At 38.3% G+C, this 20,237-nt stretch overlaps 1 protein-coding gene across 1 annotated transcript; it reads right to left on the bottom strand.

Moving 5' to 3' along the window:
* Window positions 1-1,874: 1,874 nt before the first annotated feature.
* On the bottom strand, window positions 1,875-4,510 carry LOC110657723 (transmembrane 9 superfamily member 11). The gene is made up of 2 exons (XM_021815059.2): window positions 4,254-4,510; window positions 1,875-4,064 (listed from the first exon to the last, which is right to left on the bottom strand). The coding sequence occupies exon 2, from the start codon at window positions 4,050-4,052 to the stop codon at window positions 2,079-2,081; it is 1,974 nt and encodes a 657-aa protein (XP_021670751.2). The 5' UTR covers window positions 4,053-4,064; window positions 4,254-4,510; the 3' UTR covers window positions 1,875-2,078.
* Between the last annotated feature and the right edge of the window lie 15,727 nt (window positions 4,511-20,237).

Below are 20,237 nucleotides of genomic sequence, written 5' to 3'. Positions count from 1 at the left end.
AATGATATTTGCATGATGCATGTTTAAAAATATAAAATATTTTAAGCATAATAAAAATATTTTAAAATTAGGATTAAAATATAATAATGATAATTTAATATTATAATAATAAATGACTAAGTTTAATTAATCATTTAAAATAAATATATTATATGATAATATTTTGTTACATATAATAAATTAATATAAAATTATATATAAATAAATTAAATTACAAATATGAAAAAATGCTATAAATGCATGTTTTGAAAAAAACTAGTTCCATGAAATCACAGGAGCAGGTTGAAATGTGGCCTGTTGAGAACAAACATATAAAATGTGCGTCTTTTTTTTCATGTATAAATATTTCTCTCTCTCTCTCTCTCTCTCTCTCTCTCTCTCTCTCTCTCTCTCTCTCTCTCTCTTTCTCATATATATATATATGAGAAATTATTAAATTTTTTCATTTTATTTGAATAAATTAAAAAAATCAAATTAAATTATTGAAATCGAGTTAATTAATTATAAATAAACTTTATATTTAGTTGAAATTGAGTATATGAATTTTTTTTTTAATCATTTAATTATATTTGAGATTAATTTTATATTAGTATTTAAAATTATAAACCTTTTAATATAATCTCAATTATTTTAAGTCATTATATAGAAAAGAAAAAAAAAAATCACAGGAATATACCTCCCTTCTCTCTCTCTCACTTTAGGCTCTTTTTGGATGGAGTGAGGGAGGAATAATTAATGGGAGGATAAGGAGAGAGAAGAGTAAAGAGGATTACAATAAAAAAAAATATATATATATATTATATCTAAAAAGAAGTGAATTAATAAAAATGTAAGTAGAGATAATGTATATTCTTTATATTTGGAAAGAGATGAAAAATGGTAAATAATTATTAGAAGTACAAAAATAGATAAAAATTTATTCTTTAAAATGAATTATTTAGAAAAAAAATGATAATTGAAGTATAATAATTACAATAAACTATTGAAAGAACAAATGATTTAACAACTGAAATTAAATAGAAAAATAAAACTAATATTATTTATGTAAAAATTCGAAATTTACGATAGAAGACGGAGAGATCAGGTACGACCACTTGATAGAGGAAACATTTGTTAGTATTGGTAAACTAGATTTATTTTTAATGAGTATAATTGAATTTTTAATAAAAAAATTAATGACATAATAGGAAAATAAAAAATAAAATAATTTTCAATTCTTATCGGCCTCTGTTTACACTCAAATTTGAAGTGTAAGAAAAATTAAAATTTGAAGGATAATAGTGGGTAAGCCTTACCCTTATTAGAAAGATAAGAGTAGGTAAGCCTTACCCTCAGTTACTTTTACCCTTTACTAACTCACCTCTTTCCCAACAAGAGTATAATAGTTACTTACATGCCCTTATTCACCCTTCCCTCACCTCATTCAAACAAGAGTATAATAATTACTTACTCCTCCTTATTCTTATTTACCCTTCCCTCACTCCATCCAAATAGAGTGCCTTTATTTACCATTCCCCCACCCCATCCAAACAGTGCGTTAGAAGGGTGCTCACATATTGGTTAGTTGTATCATACCTACACAAATAAAAGCGTCGATTAGGGTATGATAGAAATATCAAGTATGCCCGAAAATATCTTTCAAATTAGGCAGATTCTGTGATTACCTTGTTTTATGCTATGAAAACTATCTGATGCATCCTAAAAATAAAATTATCAAAGAGAGGAAGGATTAGGGAGGCTCGTTGGCTTAGGACAATTATTATTGCAAGTGATAACTATTCTTGCCTTCAAATCCATAATAAAACTAAATCACAGAAAATAAATACCAGAAACCCACCAACTATAATTAATTTTCACTGTCATATACATACTAATACTATTAACGTCAAGATCTCCCATTTAATAAAAGAATAATGCAAAAACTGGCTGAGATTATTGTTATTACATTTTGTTAAGCTCCCTACTGAAGGTAAACTGAAAAGAAAAGTAAAACAAGATATACTACTACTGTAAAGGGTTGCATTCATTTCAGCTCACAGAGACAACTCTGCTCTCCAAAAGTGCTAATTTTTGGCAGCTCAATCCAGCTTCACAGAAGAGAACAAGTAGTGCACAAACCAGAATGATGAAAGAAACCCAACTGTTCCGGTTGCAAACATAATTGCTAGAACCATTAGAAGAGAATACCCCAGATACAGCGTTGCCGAGACCGGCCCACTTAAACTCTTGAGATCAAATACCAGATAGTTAATGGAGTACAAGAAAATGTAGATGGCCACTGAACCAGAAGCAAAGAAGGACTTCCACCACCATTTCCAGTCCTCAACGCAAAGATGCATGTAAGTTAAAACAAGAGACACTTCGGCACAAACCACCACCAGAAGGATAAAAACAATAAACAGAAACCCAAAAACATAATAAACACGGCCCATCCAGATGCTAGACATGATAAAGAAGAGCTCAATGAAAAGTGTACCAAAGGGAAGAGTTCCGGCACCAAGAACTAGAAGCCAAGATGGGTACTTTTGAGCTGGTATTTCCCGAGGAATCTGGTTGGTTCGAACAGGGTATTCAATATGGGGTGCCTTTGCCCCAAAGTATCCCCCAATTAGGGTAAGAGGAACAGAGATGCAGAACCAGAGCAAAATCAGAATTACAAACAATGAGAATGGAATGGCTCCTGTGCTGTGACTACCCCACAGTAGGAAATTCAAAATGGTTAGAATAAAAAAGGCGATACCAGGGAAAAAACATGCAGCCCTCCAGGAAACTGAAATCCATCTTTTGTGATCGCCACATCCAATAGTCCTCCAAAGGCGGACTGCCACATAGCCAGCTGCAATACCAAGTATCATGTAGAATATAAGCATACCTGTAATAAGAGTTCCACGGGAAGCTGGTGACATGAATCCAAGTGCAGCAAATAAGATTGTCACAACTGCCATCCCAAGGATCTGAACTCCATCTCCAACCATAACACAAAGAAGTGAGGCATTGGTTGGGGCACGGAAAACATCCCCCACAACAAGCTTCCACCCAGATAACTCCTCATTCATCTGTGCTTGAGCCTCCTTGTCAAGTTCCTCATAACGTGTCAAGTCCCGCCTCACAGTCCTCAAGAAAATGACAAGTACAATACCAGCAAGAAAGGTGATAACCATCAGAGAATTCATGATTGAGAACCAATGCACCTTTGACCCCTCCATCTTCAAATAGGCATCCCATCTTGATGGCCACTTGATATCACTCTCCTCAAATGTGACCTCATAGGTAAATACAATAGGCTCATTCTCCTTAATTGGCATAGCCACAGTGGTAGGATCACATTTAATTGGAGATGGGTACTTATCATACATTTTTGAGTTTTTCACTGACTGAACATTATGCATGAAGTTGCAGGGAACCACTTCAAATCCCACAACCATGTACCCCGGAATATCTGACCCTTCATTCCCAATTCTTGGAATGACCTCGGCAGCATCTCCAGTCCCCATCACACGTGCTACATTGGCCTCTTCATACTTGTGAACAAGAACTGTAAACTTCAAATGGTTAAACACATAGTAGGTATCCTGGACCTTAATTCCAACAGGATGCCCCGTCCACCTCAAGAGGTATGACTCCTTCCTGGTATACCTTATTGCCGGCAAATTATCAAGAATCAAGTTTACCTGATACATCTCATCAATCCTCTTTTTCAAAAGCTTATAGTTATCAGCAGATAAGGGTTCAGTTCTACACAAAAAGATCTCACTCTCATTCACATGCATCTTAAACCTATATGGGGAATTCTCAATCCTATCTCCCATAAGGAGCTCACCGAGATTTTCAGCACTATCCTTGACACCATCTTGGGGCTGACAAAAGGGTAAACTGTAATAGCTAAATGGCATCTCGGTATCAATAGAAGTGATGGAATTCACTTTCACCGATAAAGCTTCACCAACATTGTATTTATGAGGGTAACTACCAGGAAGGTAAAACCCATAAACGGATTGGAATATCAAGCTAAGGGTCAAGACCCAGATCTTAAAATGAGAAAAATAGTCCATTTCTGAGGAGTTCTGTGGTGAATAGTGCCAGATCCGGGAGACCCAGATCACGTAACGAGTGTATAAGCAAAAAATGGAATTTGAATTTCAGCAAGAATTCAAAAACAACAAAAAACTGAGCAGTAAAGGATGCAGAAGAACAGAAACAGAAATCAAAAACTGAAAAGGGTTATGTATAAACAGAAGTACAGATCAACCAACCTTGCGAAGATAGTGATACAAAGATAGAAATTGAGAGGAGGGCCTCAATGAACACCAAACAAAGATACTGGGAACTTCCGGAGACTCGAATTTTTGGATGGAGAGAGTGAAGGATTGGAAGTGGAAGGCACGCCCAGAGGATTTATATGGTTTTTTGTCCCTTGGGAAGGAGATTGCCGACGAGTCTCTTTGTATTTCACGGATTGACGATAATATCCATCTCGTCTTTCACCAAATGCGAAGCACTATTATCCTACTGCTCAGTTCCAAATAACCAAATCCCTATGGGTTAATTTCTGAACTTATTATTTACACATTTATCATTTATGTCAAAACTTCTCTCTGTCCTATGCATTTTAAATTTTCCTTCACGAATCTGTGGTGTTTTTTTTTGTTTTTTTGGTTATATAATGATCATATAAGATACCTTCTTTATTGCAACTTAAAAATTAATAAATCCCTTTATAGATATCATAATTGGATTGATTAAAATATTTTATAATCCAATAATATAATTTTTAAAATATTTGTGATTAATGAAATTAAGTCCAAATAATTAAAATCTAAACTTTTTTTATATATTTTCACTAAATTTCACTAATTATTTCTTAATTTTGGGAATTTCATTTCTATTCTTTAATTTTAATTTATTACAAGAAGGCTATGTTTTGGTAGAGTCTAATATAATATGCAATCTAATCAATTATATAATGCAATTAAATTTATAACATAATATAATTATCATTATATTCTTATGTTTGGTTATAAAATGAAAATATAAGTAGTGTATTGCAATGATAATTTTTATTTTAATTTTTAATTTATCTATGGTGTTTAATAATAATTGACAATAATTGTGTTGATTGGTAATCGAGTGGTAGTGGTGGCGGCAACAGCCGTAATTAGATGGTGGTAATGATGGCAATATGAGATAGTAGTGATGGTAGTGACCAGATGGTGTAGAGATGACAGTGGCTAAATAGTGATAGTGGTGGTCAAATGGTAGTGGTGATGATGGTGATAGCAACAGTATTAATAGGATAGTAATGGTAGTAGTGGTGGTAGTAATAGAGATAGTTGAATAGTATTGGTAGTATTGATAATAAAAAAAAAATCAAAACAAGTAATCATGATTACATCTATTTTTATACGTAATGATGATTACCTTACTTTGATTATAATTAGGGGTTTTGGCTCAATAAATCCAAACATTTTTTACTTTTGGCATTTTAATCCAAATCTTTCAATTTTGGATCAAATGACTGGATTTTTAATTTTTGGTTAAATTTTATCCAATTTTGAAATTAGGATTAGGTGAGTGTGTCCATTGCTTATGTGGCATCCAATGTGGCTTTTTTTTATTATAAATGGTTGAAATTAGTTAACAAATAAGATTAGTTGACAATAGCCACAGTTAGAATGGGTGAGTTAGCTTAACTAAACTTGTGTTGATAGATAGTTTATTTACTAATCCCCAAATCATGTGTGCAGAAAGGAAATGTGAAATCCCTAAATCCTCAACCTTATTTCTTTGATGAACGAGAGAGAAAGAAAGAGAGAGAGAGGATTGAGCCAAAGAAATTGTAAGATCACAACTGAAGAAATCCCCAAATTAAAACTTCTCTCCACCAAATGATAGTTGTTTAATGCCATTGTTGACTTCTTCTACTGACATTACCATCGGAAAACTTGTGTGTGCATTTTGTGTGAAAGGATTAAATGACAATGGTTGCCAACAGTGGTACTGGGTCGACTGGTGCTACTAGCTCAACTGGTACTATTGCTCGAGTGTGTTGCCCTGTGCACAATGAGGTTGTTGCACTGCTCACCTCTTTCAACTGTATAAACCCATGAAGTAGGTTTTTCTATTGTCCTCTAAGGAAGGTAAATGTGTATTATTTTCAACTTCTCAAAACTGGCTTGATACTTATCGTTCCAGTCAAATTTTGCATTATTATGCAACAACTTGGTCAGTGGAGCAACTATTAAAAAAACCCTCTTCACAAATATTTTGTAATACCCAGCTAACCCCAAAAAACTTCTGACTTCAGTTGCATTCCTGGGAGGCTTCCATTCTCTTACAGTTTCAATCTTCTTGGGATCCACTCTAATCCCATCAGCTGATACTATATGTCCAAGGAAAGCAATCTCATTCAACCAGAATTCACACTTGGACAACTTAGCATACAACTTCTTCTCTCTCAAGGTCTGCAGAATAATCCTCAAATGCTCATCATGCTCCTCTTTGTTCTTGGAATACACTAGGATGTCATCAATAAAGACCATTGTAGTAAGGACTTTGCGATCGCCAGACGATTCTCACTAAAGTGGAAAAAGTGAGGAGTCGCTACTTTAATTTTAAGGGAAATTAAAGGACACCATTACTGAAAATAAAAACTACTTCCAAAACAGAGATTCTAGGTTCAGAGTCCGTTCACGTGGTGGGGAAGGTGTTAGGCAACCCACTTCGTCTCTTAACGAGGGTTAGCAAATTTAACGATGTGCTCTTAATTACTTATGATTAATAATTTGGGGGTTTTGGAGTCATATTGTTGGTCCTTTTATTAACAGAAGGAGCGTTCAATATCTCACCATTTTGAGTTTCTCAAGAACATGGGTACATGGGATGTCCCCACGGTGAATTGATGTTTTTTTTGTTTGATTTGTTGCATAGCTTATCTAATTTTTTAGCTTTGAATTTGGGATTCTAATTTTAAAGAGATGTTATTTGAGTCCCTAAAGATTCATAACGAATGAGAAAGGTTCTCGGCTCACATGTTAGGTATCTCGATATTTAAATATTAAAATTTTGATTGAAAAGATTTTGGGAAAGGACTCTCTCCCAATTTCTTAAAATATTGTTATTAGAATTTTGGCCGAGAGAATTGGGGTAAAGACTCTCTCCCGACCTCTTAAAATGTATATATTATAATTTTGTTAAGAGGATTCGGGTAAGAACTCTCTTCTGATCTCTTAAAATGTGTATATTAAAATTTTGTTAAGAGGATTTGGGTAAAGACTCTCTCCCGATCTCTTAAAATGTGTATCTTAGAATTTTATTAAGAGGACTCGAGTAAGGACTCTCTCCCAATCTTTTAAAATGTGTATATCAAAATTTTGTTAAGAGGATTCGGGTAAGGACTCTCTCTCGATCTTTTAAAATGTGTTTATCAAAATTTTATTAAGAGGATTCGGGTAAGGACTCTCTCCCAATCTCTTAAAATGTGTATATTAGAATTTTTGTTAAGAGGACTCGGGTAATAACTGTCACACCTTACCCCTCTGTAAGGCATAACATGATCCCGTAGAATACCTAATGAACTACCGAACTTCACCTACCGATAACTCATTAAGTACCCTACAAGGGATTTTAAAACAATTTTCTTATCTTTGACAAGTGGTGAGCATTTCTAATAAGTATTTAAAACATTTAGTTGAAATTAAAACTAATTAATATTTTTGGCCATTTTAGTTTTCTGCAAATCTTATAAAAATTTTGACAGAGTTTCCTCTGTATTTTGAGAAAACCGTTCTTCAAATACCTGAATAAAAGCACTTCCAATAATTATCTAACCACTGCTTCAAATTCATACTCAATTTCAACCAATTTCTCAAAATTCACAAGTTCAAAAATTCTCAAAATACTGTCCATCAATATCATTTATTCATATTCCATTCAAGATAAACAATTTATATATTCGTCATACTAAAATTTACATTCAAAAAGTCCGAATTAAAATTTATTACAACTTTTATACAAACTTTGTACAAGCTGCTCAAGACCCATGTACATGTCCATACATTTATGTGCAATATATACATCAAAAGAAATATTTACAGTTAGGGTATAAATTATACCCGAAAACTTTAGGCTGGTAGCTTCTCACACCTCAAGAGCCTCGATCTGCTCCTCTAGTTCTCAGATCATGACAAAGAATAAAGCTATCGCTGAGTACTAGGACTCAGTGGTGCACAATATACTAAAATAATCTTTATGCAAAACTTAAAGCACATTCATTCAAAAATTTGGCTAAACATGAAAATTAAATACAATCATGCATTGTAAGGTTTTACATGTAAACCAAGTTCGTTTCAAAGTATCAAAACACATTTCATAAAACCCACAGTTAGATCACGCCATTCGAAACAAATAGAATCTCAATAGCCAGAGACTAAAGAGAAATCATATCACAAGGCTAGCTAGCTCACATATATGGATATCCATTCACATCCTCTTCTACTGGCACACCTCAACACTTCTCCAGAGAAGGAATCAAAATTCAAAACTAATTACCCCCACTAGTCGTGCTAGTGAGGTGTTCAAATATGTGGTCATGACACTGTGGTTTCAAAACTTATCTTAACGATTTGCTAAACATTGTCTTTTCAAATATACATAATAACTTTCAATAATTTAGATCAAACATCATAAAAATGCCATAATCCAATATTTCATATTATTCAAAACGATATGCAAAAGATGATTATAAAAGTATATGTTGTGCACAAACCTCAAACGAGTCGCCTGTTGGCCTTGACTCGACTCCTCGGGTTCTGTCCCGGTATTCTTTTCCACTGAAACACGAAATTTTCCAATGTTTCAGTACTAAAACTTAAAATAAATCCAAAATAAACTTAACTTCACATTTACCTAGCTCTAACGTGTTAAATTCGACGTTCTCGAAATTTTGTGTTTCGGGTTACTATTCACTGCACTATTCAAGTCAAATTATTGACTTTCTAAGGCTTAATGGGTATGGGAACTCCAACTTCACCCACATACCACATTTTGGTCACCAAACTTGTTGGTTTTGGTCATTTGTTTAAAGCTTAGGTCATTTTGGCAAAATTGCCAATTTTCGGTTTTGGTTCTCTGAAGTTGCACTGTTCCATTGGTCGATCTACTGTTGGAATTTGACAAAACTTCCTTCATAGAAAATGTTCCTTATTTTCTTAAATGTATTCTCATTTTTGGATCACCTCAATCGGAGTTTTGTAGCTCAAGTTATAGCCAAAATACAATTACTGTTCATGTGCACTGTTCATGCTGAGATTTTGGTTCTGGTAGATTTTTGGTCCAACTTTGTTCAGTAATTTGATCAAGTTAAGTTCATAATTTGGTCTAACTTTCTTCATATGAAATGTTCTTCTATGTCTTAGGTTTCCATCGGTTCAAGAATTGGCTAAATCGGAGTTTTCCAGAGAGAGTTATAGCCATTGGAACTTTACTGCTCAATGGCAATTCTGCAGAGTTGCAGGTACAGTAACTTAACTTTGCTCAATAATTTGAATGGGTTAATGGCATAATTTGGGGTGGTGTTCTTCATGAAAGTTTTATATCTATATCTTATCTAATTGTTGGTAAAATTTCAGGTCAATTTGACCTGTCTAGCTCGAATTATGAGTCAGTTTGGTGCAGTGGCAGCCTGCTATCAACTCACTTTGGTCAATTGTTTCACCAAGTTTTGGTCAGTTTTTGGCTATGGTTCCTTAATGAAAATTGTGCTCTTTTATGTCTATTTTCATCTCCAATTGGTGGCATATCAATTGGACTTGTAAAATTTGAGTTTTGGTCCTTCAAAGTGGGTTTGGTCATGTCACAGCAAAGATGACCATTTACCTCCGAATTTAGTTTTCATTCCTATCATTCCCACACAAGTTATTTGGTCATAATTGACCATTATTTCATTTCACAATAGGTTAAACATGCCATTTATGCATTTCTCCAAATTTTGGTTCATAAACCCTAGCATTGAAACCCTAACTCACTCATTCAATCACAATTGGTGCATTTCCATCTTAACACCATACTAATGTAAGTTTATTAACATCTTTAATTCCCTTTAAACACATCAAACCATACCAATCATACTCCCATCAACCAAGCCAAAATTTTAGTTTAGTCCTTCTCCCATGATTTTATTTCATTTCAAGTTTATTTACAAGCTCTTGATGCCACACTAACACTAATTAAACAATAAAAATTGAAGTTTATAGTACTATACCTTGAGCAGAATTTTCTTCCTCCTTTTCTTCAAATTTTTTTCTTTCTTTTCCTTGAATCTTCTTTCTTAGTTGCCCAAACAAGGTCTACTTATGGTAGAACAAATTTGTATGTTATGATTTAAGTTTTTCAAGCTCAAAAATGAGCTTTCATGGTGGTTTTGTGAGGGAGAGAAGAGAGTGACGTTTTTGAGAAGATGAAGATGACTTTTTGTTGTTAATTTTTTTCTTTTCTTAATTTATTTTAGTTGATGGAAGACCACAAAATCCCATTTAATAAATAACTTAATTAATTTCTTATTGACATCATTCATGATGTCATCATCTTTAACTTTTCTATCTTCTTCTTCTTTTTTTCTTTTTTTCTATTAGTTTTTAATTTAATTTCGATTCTGAAATTTTCTTTTCTCGATTTTATTTGTGATTAGGTCAGAGTCACTCGGGTCAATTGACCAAATTGCCCTCGCTTGTTCATCCCTGTTTGCAAATAATCCAATATTTCTTTCGGCTCCCTGACCTAATTATTTGACTGACTTAACAGCTCTTTTTCGTGATTTTCTCTTTTCCACTGTGTCCATAAGGGTCCTAAGGACCGCAACGTCACTTTTTACGGTTCAAATTTGAGTTTAAAACGACTTGTGATCGTTCGAGAAGGTCACTCATCGCCGTGACTCTCGCTCGCTTAACCTCTTATGTTCTGCTTTTTCTTATTTGTAGTTAACTAATTAAACATTACTAATTATTTGTGTTTATGGCTTCTCTGTTGTCTTAAATGTGGCTCTAATCTCCTTAATTGTCCGAACCGACATCGGTCCACGAATGTTGAAATCTACCAGTTATGCAAACGGGGTGTTACAATTCTCCCCTTAAAATAAATTTCGTCTCAAATTTTACCGTACTAATCTCTGAATAGCCGTGGGTGCTGTCTCTCATGTCCTCTTCTCGCTCCCAAGTAGCCTCCTGCCCGAATGATGGCTCCACAAAGACTTTTACCAACGGTATTTGCTTGTTCCGTAGCTGCTTCACCTTATAAGCCAGAATCACTATGGGTTCTTCCTCATATGTGAGGTCTGGATTCACTTCAATTTCATCTACTGGTAGTACATGAGATGGGTCTGATCGATACCTCCTCAACATAGACACATGGAAGACATTATGTATCTTTTCCAACTCTGGAGGTAGTGCCAACCGATATGCCAAAGGACCCACTCTTTCCAGAACCTCATATGGCCCAATGAAACGAGGACTCGCTTCCCTTTCTCGAATCTCATAATCCTCTTCCAAGGAGAAACCTTGAGGAAAACTTTCTCACCCACTACATACTCAATATCTCTTCTTTTCAAATCAACATAGGACTTCTGACGGTCTGATGCAGCTTTAAGTCGATCTCTGATCACCCTAATTTTCTCTTCAGTCTGTTGGACAATTTCGGGTCCGATCATCTTTCTTTCACCCACGTCATCCCAACACAACGGGGTTCTACATTTTCTGCCATACAAAGCTTCATATGGAGGCATCCCAATGCTTGATTGGTAGCTGTTGTTGTAAGCAAACTCAATCAAAGGCAAGTGGGTATCCCAACTACCCTCAAACTCAATCACACAAGCCCGTAGCATGTCCTCCAAAATCTGAATTACCCTCTCAGACTGGCCATCTGTCTGTGGGTGGAATGCAGTACTAAAGTTCAATCTAGTTCCTAGGGCTCTCTGAAGACTACCCCAGAATCTAGAAGTAAACCTAGGATCTCTGTCTGACACGATAGATACTGGCACTCCATACAATCTCACAATCTCATCGATGTATAACTTGGCCAATCTTTCTAAATCAGAGTCCATCCGATCGACGTAAAATGAGCAGATTTAGTCATCACAACAATGACCCAAATCGCATCGTGACTTTTCGTGTCCTCAAGTCCCAACACAAAATCCATCGTTATTCTATCACATTTACACTCTGGAACTGGTAGTGTATTTAACAACTCAGCGGGTACTTGATGCTCTGCTTTACTTGGCGACAAGTTAGGCATTTGGACACAAACTCGCCACATCTCTCTTCATACCCATCCACCAGTAATGCTCCTTTAGCCCCCTATACATTTTTGTGCCACCAGGGTGCATGGCAAAAGGAGACTCATGTGCTTCCTTCAAAATGATCTGCCTCAAATCAACATCATTAGGAACACATATTCGCCTCAGTGTAGCAAAGAAACCATCATCTCTCGATTGAGAATTCGGTTTCTTGCCCCGCCGACTTCTTCCAACAATTTCGATACTTCGATCATTATGAGCAGCCAATCAAATCTGATCAATCAACACAGGCTGTACATGCCATGCAATCGCCCGCCCATCATCACTAATCCCTAAGCCGGGCATGCAATGATCTTAACTCATGTACCAAAAACAAAGGAGTAACCAAGAACTTGCCATAGTCTTACGACTTCGTGCATCACCACAACATTAGCTTTCCCCGGCCGATAGTCTATCGGACAATCATAGTCTTTTATCAACTCTAACCATCTCCTCTGTCTCAAATTCAGCTCTTTTGAGTGCCCAAATACTTCAAACTCTTATGATCTGTGTAGATGTAGCACTTCTCCCTATACAAATAATGTCTCCAGATCTTAAGAGCAAACACAATGGCTGCAAGCTCCAAATCATGTGTCGAATAATTCCTCTCATGCGGTTTCAGCTGGCGTGATGCATAAGCAATGACATTCTGATCTTGCATCAGTACACAGCCTAACCCATTGTGAGAAGGATCAGAATCAGTATATTCTTTACCCGTGTGGGTAAAGTTAGGACTGAGCTTCACCAAACATCTCTTCAATTCATCAAAACTCACTGGCATTTATCCGTCCCAATGAAATTTCACATCTTTTCTAAGCGGCTTGGTCAATGGAGATGCCAACATGGAAAATCCTTCACAAATCTACGGTAGTATCCAGCTAAACCTAAAATCGCGAATCTACGTGACATTTCGGGTGGCCTCCAATTAAGGACTTCAATCTTACTTGGATCTACCTTAATGCCCTCTTACGATACTACATGCCCCAAGAAAGATATCTCCTTCACCAAAATTCACACTTCGACAATTTGGCATATAGTGCTTTCTCCTCAAAGTCTGCAGATAATCCGCAGATGTCTATCATGCTCTTCTCGCATTCCTCGAATAGACCAATATATCATCTATGAATACCACAACAACCGGTCGAGGTATGGTCTCAAGATAGTGTTCATCGATCCATAAAAGCAAATGAGCATTAGTTAACCCGAATGGCATAACCAAAAACTCATAATGGCCATAGCGGGTTCTCAAGGCGCTTTTAGAAATACTCTGCTCTTGTACTTTCACCGATAATAACTCGATCTCAAGTCAATTTTGAGAACATACCGCACCCCTCAACTGATCAAACAAGTCATCAATGCGGGGTAATGGATATCTATTCTTTATTGTCACCTTATTCAACTGCCGATAATCAATGCATAACCGGAGAGTGCCATCCTTCTTCTTTACAAACAATACTGGCGCTCCCCAAGGTGACACACTAGGGCGGATAAAGCCCTTGTCAAGCAACTCTTGCAACTGCACTTTCAACTCTTTCAATTCTGCAGGTGCCATTCTATATGGCGTTATGGAGATTGGGTCCACACCAGGCATAACATCAATTTCAAACTGCACCTCTCTTTCTGGAGGTAATCCTGGCAATTCATCAGGAAATACATCCGGAAAGTCACATACCGTAGGGATGTCCCTTAGTGCTGGACTCCCCACCTGGGTGTCTATCACATGTGCCAAGTATGCTTCACACCCCTTTCTGATCATCCTTCTTGCTAATGCAGCTGAAATGATGTTTGATGGCAGTAAATGCCTCTCCCCATGTATTACCACATCACCGTACAAAGGGAGACCAAAAGTGACATCTTCGCCTACAAATCAATCATAGCATGATGCCTGGCTAACCAATCCATGCCCAAGATAATATCATACTCTCTGAAGGGCATTTCAATCAAGTCTGACAGGAAAACATGTCCTTGGATCACCAAAGGACAGTCTCTATAAATTCTGTTGACCCGGACCTCTTGTCCTAATGGACTAGTTACTAGCACTTCAAAACCCATTTGCACACATGGAACAGCGAGTAAACTGACTATGCTAGCACTAACATATGAATGGGTTGAACCCGAATCAAACAATACAAATACTTCTTGATCAGAGATAGAGAATGTACCAGCTACCACATCAGAAGTCTCAGCCTCTTCTCGCTGTCTTGTCGCAATAGATTTTGCGGTCGCCTGGACGATCACTCACTGAAGTGGGAAAAAGTGAGGAGTCGCCACCTTAGTTTTGAGGGAAACTAAAGAAAACCATTTGAGAAGTTAAATTAAAAATGAAACCACTTCAAAACAGAGATTCTAAGTTCGGGGTCCGTAAACGGGTGGGGAAGGTGTTAGGCACCCCACCTCGTCCCTTAATAAGGGTAAGTAGATTTAATTCTGCGTCCTTTATAAATTAGTTAGGAGGGCTTAGGCGGCAATGTTAATCCTTTTGGTAGAAGGAATATTTGATTTTTCACTAAATTTGGATCACCCAGATACATAAGTAAATGAGACAACCTCAGTGAACGGGTGTGAGAATCGGATAAGAACTCTCCTCCGATCTCTTTTAAGTTGTTTATTAAAATTTTGAGGGGAGACCGGATAAGAACCCTCCTCCGATCTCTTTTAGAGTTATTTATTAATGTTTTGAGTTGAGACCGAATAAGAACTCTCCTCCGATCCCTATTTAATGTTTATTAAAATTTTGAAGGGAGACCGGATAAGAACCCTCCTCCGATCTCCTTTAAGAGTATTGAGATTTTTGGATTGGAGACCGGATAAGAACTCTTCTCCGATCTTCTTTTATTGGGATTTCGGATTGGAGACCAGATAAGAACTCTCCTCTGATCTCCTTTAACTGTTGATTTAAAACTTTTAGGCAAGGATAGGATAAGGACTCTTCCGACCTCTTCTATTTTGACGGACTCGACAAAGACTTTTCCGACCTTTAAAAATTTAACCACGACTACGGGTCCTAAGAACCGAAAACTAAGAATTCCGCATTCAAAAATGCCGGGATAAGGTTTCGGATACCACGTGGCTGAACGGGGAACACTAGACTTGATTCACTGACCTTTTCATGTAGTCATTTTACCAATATCTATTAACATCCGATCTATTCTGTTATGTTTACTTTGGTTCTATTTCGCTTTATGACATCTTGCCGAATTGCTGTTTACGTCAGCCTAATAGTTTGGCTATCTTCCTGACGTGTTATTCATGTTCTCTCTTTTAAAAAGAGACCCCTAAGTTGCAGTTACCTACGTTTACCCAACCACTTACATACTACTAGGAGTTAGAAAACTTACTTTCAAAAAGGATGAAGATTAATAAAAATGAACTGATCACTAAATAGATGATTTGAGAGTGTCATTCTTTGGGGATCGTTCGTGCAAAAGTAGAAAGTCACAGATGTGAGAAGAACAAAGAAAATGCAGAAAGTAAATGTAGACACTCGATAAAACAGTGATATGAGCTCTTACAGTAACATTCTTTGGGGATCGTTTGTGCAAAAGTAGAAAGTCATAGATGTGAGAAGAACAAAGAAAATGCAGAAAGTAAATGTAAGCATTTAATAAAACAGTAGTATGAGCTCTTACCTGTGAGGAGCCAAAGCTACTAAAATAACTATGGGGTGCCAAATAGTGATAAGGCAAGGATTGATTGGCACGAGGGTGGTGTTCCTTGTGAACTGGAGGGTGATTAGCTAAAATGCGATCAGATCAAGATGAAAAGAACCGAATGGAATGAAGTTGAGCTTGGACAGAAATGATAAAAGGCAGAAAGTGAGAGTGTGACCAGATAATGAACAAACTGGAAATGTAGAGTTCCAGTATTCAGAATCTTTTCAAGAAAAACACTTCAGAAAACTTGTTTCAAAAGTCTTTTTGATTGACACTTCTAAGTAGCAGAGTAGTAAACTAAATGAAATTTCAGAGTTCCTCTGCTATAATAACAGCCTCTTGTCTATTTTTCTTGCCCGTCCCTTGAACAGTTTTTATGCAGGTATTTATAGGAATCGGGTGCTCTTCGTGAAGGGTCAGGATTTATTTGAGGGAGATGGAGGGTCGAGATTTCGAAGGACATGATCGGAGGTTCAGGAATTAAAGAGAATCAAAATGAATGGTTGAGATCACTCTTCATAATATTTGTCCTTTTCTTCTTTCCATCTGACGGTCCCAAATTTCCTTGTCCGGAACGATCCGAGGGTTAAGAGCGAAAGACGCTGCATCGTCTGCCTTCTCTTGATCTAAGGGTTCGGGTTTGTCCTTACAAGTGGGATCAACGATGGAGATTGGGATGTCAGAGGTGTCATGACATACCCTGGCACCTGTCAGCATTGCGGGCGATTCTTAGGCGTGCGGTGGAGATCTCGTCTGCAACGCCTTAACTACCTCGGCTCTGATTCTGACGACGGTTATTTGGAATTTATCTTATTCTTTTTGCCTACCGATCCCTCCTCTTTCTGATCTCTTTCACATGTTCTTTCCGACCTTTCATGCTGGTCTCCCACCTTCCAATCTATTATTCCGATCTTTTCCCTTCTTTAGGTCCGGTCTGGTCAAAGTATTAATTGTCCTCGATTCCGGCGTTAAGCCGTTTTACCTTCGACAATAAATGCTCATTTTCCCCTATATATACTCCCGTCGATGAGACATTTCTTTCATCTGATTTTCCTCTCTTCCTTTCTTACTTTCCCTGTTCTAGGTGCTACTGTGGAAGTTCTGGCTATAACTGTGGCTTTGATCTTTGTCCGATGAACTTCTTTACTCACCTACTGAAAATTCACGTTCCCGGTGATCGAATGACCTTAGCGACGATGGTGAGAGGATGGATTTGACCGTCTGTATTGCGGACCTTGGTTGTAGCGATCTCGAGTCGCTCAACCGAAGTTCATTCGGTTTCTCATCACATTGAGTGTTCGACACGTTTTCCTCCACATTGGGTGTTCCGACAGCGGGTCGGTTTCGGGTGGTAACATCGGTGACGATGTCTCTCATCTTCATGGGAGTCATAGTCACCCCATCTGAGCTGCACATCTATCCGATGCCAACAGCCGGTCTCCTGGTCAAACACATCTTTTGATTCAGCCACAAGACTAGGCTTTGACATAGGCCTTTTAGATAGGATGTTCCACCGGTCTCTAGAGATCGCCCAAATGATGTAATCCTAAAATGTAATCAGATCTCTAGAGATCGCCCAAATGATGTAGTTAGACCTTTATTGTAGTCCGATCCCTAGAGATCGCCCAAATGATGTATTTTATTTTCAATGCAATCCGATCTCTAGAGATCACAGAAATGATGTGATCCAATGTTAGTGTAATCCGATCCCTAGAGATCGCCCAAATGATGTAATCCGATCTTTTGAAAATAAAGACTTTATTTTATCGGTTATCATCTTATTGACTATTTTTCCGATCTCTAATGTGGTTATCCGATCTGGTTCTTTACCTGAATGATACTTAACTGATCCTTTATTCAAAATATTTAACTTATTATGCCGATCTCCAATTAACCGATCTCTGAACATTTTGAGAGAAGTGTCAGAACAACTGTCGAGTCCCACCAATCGATGCGCTGCCTAGAACCTCCCGAGCATTAAATGCTCGGACTAGTATAAATAGGGGTGGGAGGGTTAGCCAGTTGTTCTCTCATTCCATTTTCAATCCCCTGCTCACAACTTCGAAGTTCTCTCGTTTTCTCAAGTTCTTCCGACGCCGATCAGACTCCGGTAAGGGCTTTGATCCTCTTTTTAATTTAAATTCTTTGTTTCTTTTGAAAATGAACGGTGCCGAAGGTCAGAGAGCGGCGAGCCCTCCTTCGATTCAGTTCTCGTGGTCATCGTCTGATGAAGAAGAGGCAGTCGGGCCAAACGTTCAACAAGAACCTCCCAGGGCCTCCGCTCCAACTCGGGGGCGGGTCATACCATCGAGGCTCGCACCTTCTTCAGGGAGAGAGACTCTCCCTATAGACGAGCTACCGTCGGTTCTTCGAGAATCCGATCTGCAATCGTTCAGCCAAGAATATAATATTCGGCCGATTAAATGCGAGCTAATCAAGTGCCACGGCGATCTTCGTGTCGATCACTCCTTTGAAGAGAATGACATGGTTATGGTGTACGAGGAACAGTTAAAGGCCGGTCTGAGGTTCCCTCTAGACGATTTCTACAAGGAGGTCTTAAAACTTCACCGAGCATGCATTGTTCAAATTCACCCCAACTCGTGGCGGATCTTGGTAGCCTTCCGAGGTCTATGCCGTGCTAAGGGAATCAGTCCTACGGCTAAGGTGTTCGCCGAGCTGCACAGACTAACTCGCCGAAAGGATGACGAACACTGGTTCTTTCAGGCGAAGCCTAATTGCGGGCTCTTTTCCGATTTGCCCTCATCCCTTAAGAATTGGAAGAACCGTTTCTTCATTCTGAGGAGCAAAGATCCGAGCTGCTTTGAGGACTTCCCTCGTAGCTGGTGGTACCAGGGGCCCTTGCTTTCGAGGCACATTACCCTGAGTCAGGAGGAAAGTTTAATAGTGATGGATCTGAAGAGTCGTGCCGCCACTCAAAAGTATTCTTGTTTGGATGCGGTGATCGAAATGCACCATTGGACTATTCAATTGCTCACTGGCCAAGACCGCGAACTTCCGCTCTCTGACCTCGGCATTGGTATTTTCTATATCTCGGTTCTCACGACCTTAGCGATCTCACTAACCTTTTCTTTGTGCAGGTATGGCGGGTGGTGAGGGTTCTAGGAAGCGGAAGAAGGAAAGAGAGATCTCCCGGAAGATAAAGGAGATGAAGCGTTCGGAACGACTTCAAACACCCGGTCATGAGCACGGGAGATACAAAGAGACTCGCCTCAACCTTGGTCCGCCGACCTCGGAAGTCGTCCGATCTCCTCCTAGAACGGAAGAGCGACCTCCGACTCTTTCGGTTGTCCCAAGCACGGAAAGGGGCCTTCTCAATCTTCTCGGGAGGACCTCCTCTCGTGGCGCCGAAGTTAATGGAGTCTTTGAAGAATAACCGACTGCAGGAGAACCCGGTTTGCCCAAGTCTTGGGGTCTTCCATCTTTCTTCGGGGATCGGACAGGCTATCCTCGAGCAGCCTTGATGACATCTTGACTCACTCCATGAGTCTGAATGTGGAGTGCCTGGTGAATCAGACCATGGTTTGGGAAAAGGTCCAGCGTCTGGGTAAGGAGATCGGGAAGAAAAATCAGGAATTGGCTTTTCTCCGATCCCAACTCTCATCCGCTCGGGATTATATATCTCAAGTCGAGGGACGGGCAAAGTTCCATGAAGACAGGCTGGCCGAACAGAATCATATTTTGGCTGAGAGGGACCGTGCTCTTGGGGAAGTCCAGGCGCTTCACGCCAACGAAAGCTGCCAGTCGCCCAACTCATCGAGGAGCTTAAGGAAAAAGACGAGGAGCTTAAGGCGAAGGATGAGGAGCTTAAAGAGAAGGATGAAGAGATGGTGACAGGGATAGCCGGAGCCTATGTGAATGCTCACAAGGACCTCTTGGCCGAACTCCAGAAGCGCTACCCTGAAGAGGACTTCTCCTGGATGGCCGACCTGGCTCCTGAGGGCGACGATGAGGACAGTGAAGCCGAGGGTGAGAGAGAGAGTGAGCAGAATGTAAATCAGGCTGGGGGTGATCCCCCAGCCGAATAACTTGTACAAATTATGAAATGAAATGGAATGCCTCTTTGGAAAATTTTAAACCATTGTTTGTTTGAGTATTTGATTGTATGAGCACAGCAAGACAAAAATGCAATTATTAATCTAAGTATAAGAGATCGGAAAGCACAATAAGCATTAGATCGGTGGGGAAGAAATCTTTGAACGGGACTTGATTAAAATTGAAAATTTAACTTGAAGACTTAAGAT

Source organism: Hevea brasiliensis, chromosome 17 (genome assembly GCF_030052815.1).
Source record: "Hevea brasiliensis isolate MT/VB/25A 57/8 chromosome 17, ASM3005281v1, whole genome shotgun sequence".
Lineage (NCBI taxonomy): Eukaryota > Viridiplantae > Streptophyta > Magnoliopsida > Malpighiales > Euphorbiaceae > Hevea > Hevea brasiliensis.
Note: the sequence above shows the minus strand (reverse complement) of the source record. Positions and strands in the feature narration are given on the sequence as shown.

Excerpts from the sequence above, each read along its gene's own strand:
- LOC110657723 (XM_021815059.2), bottom strand. The coding sequence starts at position 4,052 with ATGGACTATTTTTCTCATTTTAAGATCTGGGTCTTGACCCTTAGCTTG.